This window comes from Salminus brasiliensis, chromosome 2 (genome assembly GCF_030463535.1).
Source record: "Salminus brasiliensis chromosome 2, fSalBra1.hap2, whole genome shotgun sequence".
NCBI lineage: Eukaryota > Metazoa > Chordata > Actinopteri > Characiformes > Bryconidae > Salminus > Salminus brasiliensis.
In genome coordinates this window covers 28721102-28732271 of record NC_132879.1, presented here as the reverse complement: position 1 = coordinate 28732271, position 11170 = coordinate 28721102, and the positions used below count along the sequence as shown (strand labels likewise).

Sequence of the window (11170 nt, the reverse complement as noted above, 5' to 3'; positions counted from 1 at the left end):
TGACCATTTATCAGCATTGCACAACTTTAGCATTAATATATGTGGCCTAAAACACTAATCAGGAAGCATAAACAAAATCTTAATAAGATTAGCATTTATAATGATCAGTAATGTCAGATGATGTTGCATTTTATATCACAGCATATAAAGAACTGAAAATTACATTTTATTAAAAAAACAATGTTGAGGATGTGCAATCTTACCTTCAGCTGGCTGGAGTGGCTGCGGATTGTCATTTCAAGCAACACCTGGATTTATTCATTCAATCGACTGGTATCACTATTTAAAACTGATATTCACGGTGCATGTGGACTTTTATTTTGAAGATCAAAGTACGACATACGACTTTTATCTTGAACTGTGGAGCTGGTTGACGGTACACATGAAGTATCCGGCGCTGTTTCTGGTTTCAGCGCCGTGCTTGTTTCACGGAGATGGAGAACTTGGAGGCTGCAGGGGCTGACACGTTAGGAGCCGGTGTTGTCTGTGAATAACACATAAACTCCTGGGATTTAAGCTCGGTTCAGTCCATTAACTACAGTATAAACATTGCGGTAACGACTTCACTACCGTCGGAGCCCCAGGAAAGTATTGTTCAGGTTGTGTTCCTGTCCCTTCACACTGCTGTATAGCAAGAGCTAGCGGGCTAGCTGTCTTCAGACGTTAGCGACACAGAAGGATACACAGTGGCTGGCTTATTCTCAGATCATCCGAATATGTACATAATGTAGGCTACCGAAATCCCCAGATGATCACACTTCGTCTTTATCTTAGTCAGCTGATCTTCCAGGTGATTGTTCCTTCGCTTTCTGAGCAAGCTCAGCTGTCTTTGCTAGCCACGTCTGTGTGGTTCAAACGCTGGGTCTCTCTTAGACACAAAAGATAACCGAGCTCCTGTGTCTGGACATCCGCAGTGTGAACTAGCGACGTGACACGACTTCACCCCTTGCTCTTCTCTTTCTGCAAAGGGCATTTGCGTCCATGGTGTCTTTACCGTTTCCTCCAGGGTTCAGGAGAAGGGTGAGGGCAGGTAGCGGACTGTTAGGCTAACGGTGCGCAGCCCTTAAAGTATCAAGGTCTAAAAATTGCATTTAGGAACTTAAAACGTTCCCTCAATTTAGTTAACATGAGGGAACGAGTTATTACATTCACGCAATATAACATTGAGGGAACCATTACATCCTTTTAAGTGTCTAAAATGATTTTTTCTTTCTTTGGTACTTTAGGGATGCTGTACAAAAGCTTATAGACACAGATATATATAATGTCTAAATGTTAAATAGTATGTCCTGGTGTGTTATAAATGTACAGCAAACAATGCATTCATGCTTTAAACACCAGTAAGCTATTAAAAAACAGTAGTAGTTTTTGTTGGGGTGTCAATTTTAACAGTTAGTCAGCTAACAGTTCATCTCCTGTATTTCCTGTTTACATTGCTGTATATTTAAGTGTTGCTGAAGAAGGAACCCATGAAATAAGAGAACACTGGTAAATCCATATTTAATCCAAGACTTTAGGTTGAATTAAAATAAGTTTAAAATGTAGTTTAAAACCGTTCAGATTATGTCTATTTATGTCTAATTGTCTATTTAACACCGTTTTATATGTGCGTGCATTTATATAGTTAGGTTAGATAAGTGGGTTAGTAGAATTGGCCTTACACAGACCACAAGTACAAGGTAAGTTAGTAAAATAGTAAAGCAGAACAAGTTCCTCTGTTATTTTATTTAGAGATCAAGGCGGTGTAGCAGGTGTGCCATTAATTGAAATCCCAAGAAATCTTTTCTTAGCTGACTAACTTTGTATGTTGCGCACACACATAGATGTAAGCAAACATAACTTAATGATGCTGTCTGTATTCACAACCAGCTCTGTTATAAATGGTGTAATCAGACAACCACGAGTGTGTATAGAAAGAAACTCTGCATACTTGATTTATTATTTTTTTCATTTATCTCTTATATATTCATTGTTTTTTATATATATATATATATATATATATATATAAATTTTGTTTGTTTGTTTTTTTAAACAGTCATGGCGGCCCTGTCGGAGGAGGTGTTGTTGGTGGTTAAGAAGGTCCGACAGAGAAAACAGGATGGAACACTTTATCTTATGACCGAGCGCATAGCCTGGGGCCCAGAGGGAAAGGATCGATTCACTGTCAGCCACCTGTACGCTGACATCCGCTGTGAGTGACACTTATATATTGGCCAGTATATTGGCTTAGGATTCCTAGGACCCCCACAGATATGTATCTGTTGAATTTACTGTTGCATGTATACTATGACAGCGGTATGCTTTTCTGAGCAAGTGATAGTCTCAAAGTTTCACTGAAAACAAGATCTTCATGTTTCTCCCTGGACATACCACTTCTGCTTAACATGTGTTTTTGTTGTAGCACAATTTGATGCTTGCCTGCATGTTCACACATTACGCTAAAACGATTTGTGTGATACGGTCATTTCTTCTCATAATTGGCTTGAAGAAGCTTGATGTTTCTAGGAAAAGCTAGAGAAGTTGCTTGTTGGTGCATATTGGAGCGTTTTCTGTTGTTGTGGTGTTTACATGGCCAATCACTGAGAAAAACTGCACTTTGCTGATTATGCAGGACAGATTCTGACTTGTAGATTTTAACCTTATTTTAGGTTGTTGGTAAGATTTCTAATTGCCAAATAATGCAATTGCCAAGTTGCCCACTCTACTGTCTACTGTAGCTTTGTTTGTAATAATTAGAAAGGTCTGAGTTTAAGGTAACATTTTGATTAACACATGAAGATTCATTGATAACTGTCTGTCGGTGCTGAGGACGGAGCCATAATATAAAATCTTAGAAGCATGACCTCACAGACCAACAAGACCTACAGCCTAGGGATCAGAAACAGACTGCTTTACTTATATTATTAATGTGTTGTTTTTTTTATTCTTTGCTGTAGTGCTGGTCACAGTCCCTCACCCCCCAAATGCCATTTTTTTGCAAAATGATCCCACAGGTCAGAAGATCAGTCCTGATGGCAAAGCAAAGATCCAGCTTCAGTTGGTGCTACACACAGGGGAGAGTACAACTTTCCACTTTGCTAATGAAAGCACAGCCCTTAAGGACCGGGATGCTGCCAAAGACCTGTTGCAGCAGCTCTTGCCTAAGTTTAAAAAGAAAGCCAACAAGGAACTAGAGGAGAAAAACAAGTGAGGTTCCTTTACTTGTTACCCAACTGAGGGTTGTTTTAGCACCGCCTTACTTCAGTCTTTAAGTCGGCTGCTTTTCTCTATGGAAAATGGTGATGCTTACAACCTGAAAATATGTTTAGTGTGTTTATACATACCTTCATATTTCCTATTTCCCTAGAATGCTGCAAGAGGATCCTGTGCTGTTTCAGCTATATAAGGATTTAGTAGTAAGCCAGGTCATCAGTGCAGAGGAATTCTGGGCCAGTCGACTAAAGTTAAATTCTGTAGATCACTCCCTCTCCACCAACAACAAGCAGGAAGTGGGAATATCGGCAGCGTTCCTGGTAAGCCAAATACATGGTCATGTTGACTTTGCTGTTTTTCTCTCAAGGTCAATGGATATTGGTCTATGTATAGATCTATATGGGGAAACCTGTATTTTAATGGCTTGGTTCTGTGATTACAGGCAGACATTAGACCACAGACAGATGGATGTAATGGTTTGAAATACAACCTGACCTCTGACATCATCGAGTCGATCTTCAAAACCTACCCTGCAGGTGAGAGGTCAACATGCCAGTTCATCTCAGTTCAGATTAGTGAATAAATAAAGGTGCATAGAGTTTGATGGAGATTTAGTTGTGTTGCATGCTGCCTTATTATGAGAATTCTATAAAAAAAACATCCCCCTGTTGATTCTGTGGTGTTTCTTTACTTCCTGGTTTAATCTTGCATCTCTTTCATGCAGTCAAACAGAAATATGCTGAAAATGTGCCTCACAACCTGACGGAGAAAGAGTTCTGGACACGATTCTTTCAATCACACTACTTCCACAGGGATCGCATCAACACTGGCCAGCAGGACATCTTTTCAGAGTGTGCCAAGCAGGATGAAAAAGGTGTCAGTGAATACTCAAAAAGAAGACTTTCCGTTAAATAAGATGGATCTGTTTATGTGGTGTTTGTGTATGGATATTTGTGTGTGTGTGTTTTTAATATACATGTGTACATATTTTTAAACATCTGAATACATTTATACTACAGGATTGAAGTCCATGGTTGTGCAAGGTGTTAAGAACCCTATGGTGGACTTGCTGTCTCTAGAGGATAAAACGTTAGATGAGGTAATGTTGCAGAAAGCTATGGAGACTGTATTACCCTAAACATTCACTCATTTTCACTAAATCTGTGTCTTTCTCTATTGTCAGGGATATGGATCCTTATCAGTTGCCCCCAACTGTAGTAAAACAGTAAAGGAAAACAGCAACTCTGCCATCATTAAACGTTTCAACCATCACAGTGCCATGGTGCTGGCAGCCGGCCTACGCAAAATGTAAGCATTTAGATATACAATTGCATGCAAGAGTCAACATATGCTATTGTGAATAGCTTATCAAGACAGATGACATTTCTTGCAGGGGGCTTCAAGTTATGTGAGATTGTTGGGCCGTCTGTTTAGATGATCGATGATGTTTAGGTCGGGTGACTGTAAGGGTCGTGGCAAAACATTCAGTTTGTGCCCTCCTAGGTAGTGCATTTCTTTTGTCCTTTTTTCCACTGTACTGTTGAAGTATTGAATTTTGTAGTAGGATGCAGGAAAGGTTTTCTTCAAATAACTTCCATAAATGTCATCTTTGGAGGTGTTGCTACATAATAGAACAGCCTTCTAAATGTCCCAGAATTTCTCTTGCAGTCCAAAAAGGGGGTTGATTTGCCTTTCTAATAATTCAATGAACAGTTCTCTCAAAAAACTTTTTGAGCTTTTACTGTTCCTGTTAATTGCTGTGTCTTAGTTGCCTTGTAAATTGAGGAAATGACTACCTGAAAATATATTACTATCTTTTAATGGTTTGAGGAGTGAGAACTAAGTTCTAAAGATTACTGTAAACAAGCCATAGCAAACAAGTTAATTAAGGTCTAAGACCTTGGTAAAAAGTAAGAGTTCCAATCTCTGGGGGTCCCCAAACTTTTGCATGGTGTGCAAAAGAATAATGCACTATGCCTTCGCCTTAGGTCATCTGTGTGTGTTTGTTGTATGTGAAGTGTAATAAATCTGCCCCCCCCTCTATGAACAGAGATGCCCCTAGTGACCAGGTCAGCGAGACCAGTAGCACAGATGGAAATTCCAGGGACTCCGACTTCTTCCAGCCACCAATTAAAAAGGTTTTAAAACAAGCCAATTAAAGTCATTGTTATTAGGGAAGGTTGTTTTTAAGGAGTCCTGTTAAAGGTTTTTCTTTTTCAGGTGAAGTTGCAAGAGGCCATTGAGTATGAAGACTTGCAGAATGAGTCTGGACCTAAAACTATTGCTTTGAACCTGAAGAAATCTGACAGGTACTTTCCAAAGTTCTACCTTACATGGAAGTTATTGCTTGTACATGACAGGAAGGTTGAGTTCTCGTTCTATTCATCTTTCTCTCTCTCTCTCTCTCAGGTATTCCCATGGTCCAGTTCCTCTACAGTCCCATCATTACTCCACCAGTCAGGACATCATCAACTCAGTCAGCTGCATTCAAGAAGAGATAAGCTGCTACAAACCCTGCCTTACACGGGTATACCCATCTGTTTGTTTGTATATGTGAATTAATTTAAAAAACAAATGTGTTTGTGTGTCACAGTGATTTAATTATGATGAGAAATCTGACTTCCTTGTCATTGTGACAACACATTCTGTGTTATTTTAGGTGATGTCCAGTAGTGTAGCTAGTTCAGCTATTACAGCCCTCTCGCCTGGAGGACTGCTAATGCAAGCTGGGGCCCAACAGACTGTCAATCGTGAGTTACATGAAGTTATATCTTCCAGTAATACCATTTTGTAGCAATTTGTAAATTGTCTCAAAACAAATATTATAAAACCAAGGATGGATTGATTTTTTTAGCAAGGATATCAAACCGGGACACTCAGTGCACAACTCTACATAGAGTAACATTTTACCCTTCTAACACTCAGTGGTACAAAGGCCTTACTGATTAGCTTGTGAGTTGAATACTAAAAACTAAAGGGCTGTGGTCCGGAAAGAATAATTTGTTCCGTATAAAGCTACAGGGTATTAAATGTGGTTCATTTTGTCTTTGGTTCATTTTGTGTGTTGCATAATGTTTAGGTAATTCATAATGTCATTTTCATTTCATTTTAAGAGCCCATGCATCGAGTTGTGTGTTTTCTGCGCATTACAAGACATGCCCTTTACCAGCCTTTGGATTCGCATTTTATTAAGGAAACAATCCATAGTTCATCCATTCAAGTTCATTGACCTCAGCTAGCTTTAAACTGTCTCTCTCTGTGCATGTTCAGAGCTGGTTCCCACTGATGTTCAGGGTGAACTGAAGCACTTGTACACAGCAGCAGGAGAGCTGCTACGGCACTTCTGGTCCTGTTTCCCAGTCAACACACCTTTCCTGGAGGAAAAGGTAGAGTTTTCTTATGCTGCCCATCAAGAATAGCTCAAAGACTGATGTTACAATTGCATCTATTTAAATGTATTGTGTGTAAATGATTTGTTTACAGACATTTTTCTGAGTCAGCAGTTGAGTTAATCTCCATTAGAGACTAGTGTACCAATAATGGCCACTAGAGGGCTGTCGTTCACCTCCAGAAATGACTTGTGTAATAGTAACCCCTTCATTTCGAGAGTAAAAGACTTGCTGCTTGTGAAGCATTACAGAATTAACTGATACCGAGCAATTCTAACTTACTTTATGTCAAAATTTGGCATTTTGTAGCAGCACTGCCTAACAACAAAGTCTAGGCCAGTATGTTATCAGTTTGTTTTGTTTACTTATAAAAAATAATTCCTTAGTGTCTTAACATCAATTTCATGTTTTCAAGTTGTGAATAATGTCTGTCATCTCCACTTCTCCATTGCAGTGGGTTAAAATAATCTCAAGTATCTCTCCTCTGCTTAGGTGGTTAAGATGCGGTCCAATCTAGAGAGATTCCAGTCGACCAAGCTCCACCCCTTTCAGGAGAAAATCCAGCGGGAGTACCTAAGCACCAACGTAAGGCTGCAACACTTTCCCTTTTATAGACCTGCATGTTATGTAGTCACTAAATACATTAAAAACAACTTCAAGGTGTGTGGCTCCTATTTCTAAACATTTGTGGACATTTGCACCAGGAATGTCTGATCTTAAAAATTATACAATAGCAAGACACTTATTTGTCAAACAAGTCAAGTCCTATGTAATCCCTTAAAGGCACAGGACAGTGGCACTCTACGGCCAAACTCAACTTGAGTCAAGTCCGGTTAGGCCCACTGTATTGATTAAGTTTTTCATTACAGCAATCATTCTACTCAGTGAAGTTGAAGATAGTTATGGACAGCCCTATATTACACCAATTACACACATGTAGCTTGTCTCAACCCCATAGAAAAGCACTGAAGCAGATAAACTTCAAACCCCCCCAGCATTGAGCTGTGGACCAGTGGGACTACATTCTATTGAGTTACGCTGCTCCATTTAAATACTTTTGAGGCGAGTTGGGGATGAGACCCCATCCTGACCCCACTGATGCTCTTGCAAAACAGTCACTGACTTCAATCAAATAATCACAGCAGTGTTCCAAAATCTAGTAGCAAGCTTTCCTTGAACAGTAGGGACAGTTGCTCCAACAAAAGCAGGATAATCTCTTTTTGTATACGTGGATTTGCTTTTCAATGCCCTTGATTACAGAAGAAACAATAAATGAGCAGGTGTCTCGATATGTTTGTCCATATAGGGTAAATTTGTAAACATTGTTGTTAAGGTTTGCATCATTGAGTCAAATGACTGAAAGTTGTCATTTTTACTAGTTGTACTTAACCACGAATACTTAGGGATTGAACAACTTCAGGTTTTTAAAGTCGACAGTTGGGTGATGAAAGTTGAGTCAAAGTTGACTAATCAATGATGCCCTGCGTAAAACCAGACACTGGAACAGATGCAAGTAGAAACAGCAATAGGCATCTGTGTAGGAAATATAACAATATGTAATTCTAGTATACACTTAAAATGTATTAAATGTAGGTTGCGCATTTGCATATGTTTCAAGTGACAGTAGTACACACTTTATCTTTAGTGAAGCACACAATTGATCCACCACTGCTGGTTTTCTGCAGTGACCCACCAGGCTCCTCACTCGTCTTTTCCGAGGCGTCCATATGGATTGTGTTCGCATCATTGCTGAGCTTCATTTAGTCTGTGCAGTGCCTATTTCCAACAAACACTTGCTGTTTATTATTTATTACAGAGTTCACTCTGTAAATGTCTTTGGGTAAAAATTTGCAAAAATTTGAAAAAGAAGCAGAACCACAGATGCATCACCCGTGAAAGTTCCAGATGAAGCCAAATAGCACCCATCTGCCTTAGTTGAGCATATTGTGCTTCATGTTGCACTTGCTTTTTTGTGGAGTTTGGATATTGACACATTTCATGCAAATGACATTTTTATGATTTTGTTATATTCACAGCTGACGAGCCATCTGGAAGAGATGATCCAGGCTGCCTATAACAAGTTCCATGCCTGGCAGACACGCCGAATGATGAGGAAAACCTGAAGCAAGAGAAACTGGACAAGTTTACTTGATAGAGGAGAAATGACTATAGGGGAAAATGGAAAGAGGGAGTGGGAACTGGCTCTCCCTTTTAAGGCTGCTCCACCCAGAGTTGAAAGTGTAGAGAGAGAGAGGCCATCTGCTTAGATGGACGGGACATATCTCTCTCTAGATTAGTCCATGTGGAGATGGACTGCGCCAATCACAATAACTGTAGGTTTTTTTCCCCTTTTCTCTTATTTTGTTTTGTAATGTTCAGCTTTTTTTTTCTTTTTTTCTTTTTTTTTTTTATCTATCCCTTACTTTCAGTGGATGAGAAACTGTCTGGCTTCTTTGTTGAGGATGGAATCAGACTTGTACTTTGACAGTGTTGAATTTTATGACCAAACTGTGGGCTTAATGATACCAGTGGAAATATTCTCAGGAACTAAAAATGTTCAATGCAAAGGATTCTGTGAGGTGGAGGAGTTTTTAATGATGCACAGCAAAGGACTCAAAGATAAGGAGGACTTCTTAAACCTTATACCATGTCAGTGCAAAGCAGTATGGTTCTGTAGAGACTTGGGGTTCGCTGGATACCCAGAAGCCCGCGATAAGGAGGGGGTGTGAATAAAGCAATACTGTATAAATACCCTTTGTATTGTGCATTACTGCTGTGTGTCCCATGCAGACACCCAGCTGCACTGCTGGGTCTGTGTCTATTCTTACTGCACTGAAGACACCATTCTGGATGTTGCTCGAAAATAAAGTTATCGAGATTCCTACTGTATTCATCACTACAGGTGTGTGACTGAGCTTTTATTGCAGAACAACCTCAAAAGGGGGTTAACCTGTGCTTGACCATACATCCCGTTCCCTAGACGTGTCCCCTTTTTGGGATAAGATTCTGCATTAGTTTCACGTCAGCACAATCTGTACACAGATGGTATTATCCGATCAAGCAGAAAAAGATGTACAATACAGGAATGTATTTTAAATGTTAGATAGATAAATGTTCATTTACACACACAATACTTTGGAGCTACTTTACCACAAATTACTGCATCAGTGTGGCAAAGCATGGAGGTGCTCAGCTTCTGCTGAGATGTTATTGACCTGACAGACTAAACTTCAGGCCAGGCTTCAGACACCTTGAATTCTGTGCCTCTCCGCTCTCAAGGACCTGATGAAATGTACTGTACTGTAATCGGAAAAGAGGACTTTGGAGCACTGAGCAACAGTCCAGTTCTTTTTCTGCTTAGCCCAGGATAGACACTTCTAAGGTCTCTGGTTAAGGAGTAGCTTGATATTAGAAATGCAGCAGTTGGAGCCCCTTTTCCTAGTTGACTTTTCTTCAGAATCCTCTGAAGACACATCCTTGGTCATCTTTGTTGCTCGTGCACCTTTCCTACCACATTGTCCCCTTCCAGACAGCTTTCTATTAATATGCTTTGATATAGCACTCTGTGAACAGACAGCCTTTTTCTGTGTCTTACTCTCCTTGAGGAGGCTGTTGGCGATCGTCTTCTGGACAACTGTCAAGTCAGTACTCCTCCCCAAGATTGTGGTTGCGTGTGCTGAACTAGACTAAGAGTTAAACAGTATTTATACTGTTTGAATAGTAATTTACTCAAACTCCAAATGAAATATTCTAAATAAATAAATTGATTTACTGTATTTTCATGGGCTTTAAACCATACTGATGAAAGTAAACCACTGTTTAACTTTGTCTTCGTTTTAGTAAAAGAGTAAATGTTTGTCTTAATGTGTTTTTCTTAACTTGCATAATTTTAGAGGTACACAACATTGTAACCATGGCCAAGCCTGCATGTCCCCAGTGCCCTCTTTTTTGAATATGGTCATCCTATTTAACCTGACTTCCTTAAAATGTTGTGCCTCACTGCTGTTGTTGGGAAGTTGCATAAAGGTGCTTCCTCTGAGAGTATGTGTTTTTTTCCAGTCTTGTCATGGAGCACCGACTGTGCTTTGGGTTTGGTGGTATTTGGTAGCTACCAACTCCCAGGCATGTCCTGAAGCACAGTGCTGACTGCGATCACCATTTTCCCAGCAGAACTGATCAAAGAACAGATGGACTTGATCAATACTTGTTAAAATTTCATTAGTAGAACACAATACTGTAAAATGAGGCAATGCTTCTTCACTCCATCAGAAAAAATGGAATGCAAAATTATTCACTTTAAAGCTGGTCAGATCTTCAGTACAGTGGTGATGGGGGAATTTGCACGGTTGCAGAGGCAGTGCTGGTGTGAGCGACAGTGTGTTTGTGTGATGCTGCAGTAGGTTTAGGGTCTTGGGCTCGAATTACAATCAATACAAGGTGCCTAATGGACCGGGTCACCGCCTTTTCTGCTGACGCGCCTGCGCCTCTTTTTTGTTACGGATTTATAATCAGATTAAATTTACTGTAAACGTGTTGCCAACAAGGGTTTGTCAAATTAGCTACGTGTTACAGTACATGTTTTTATACGC

General features: G+C 39.8%; 1 protein-coding gene across 3 annotated transcripts; it reads left to right on the top strand.

Annotated features, from left to right (window-relative positions):
• Positions 1–400: 400 nt before the first annotated feature.
• gtf2h1 (general transcription factor IIH, polypeptide 1) lies at positions 401–9477 on the top strand. 3 transcript variants are annotated; one of them, XM_072672290.1, is made up of 15 exons: positions 401–584; positions 2036–2191; positions 2994–3186; positions 3347–3512; positions 3635–3728; positions 3917–4066; positions 4212–4291; positions 4376–4500; positions 5243–5330; positions 5413–5501; positions 5602–5719; positions 5852–5942; positions 6463–6578; positions 7074–7166; positions 8618–9477. In XM_072672290.1, the coding sequence occupies exons 2-15, from the start codon at positions 2038–2040 to the stop codon at positions 8702–8704; spliced, it is 1644 nt and encodes a 547-aa protein (XP_072528391.1). In that variant the 5' UTR covers positions 401–584; positions 2036–2037; the 3' UTR covers positions 8705–9477. The 3 variants fall into 3 exon arrangements, with proteins under 3 accessions (XP_072528391.1, XP_072528390.1, XP_072528388.1); XM_072672289.1 differs by having other exon boundaries at positions 401–599; XM_072672287.1 differs by having other exon boundaries at positions 401–790.
• The last annotated feature ends 1693 nt before the right edge of the window (positions 9478–11170 follow it).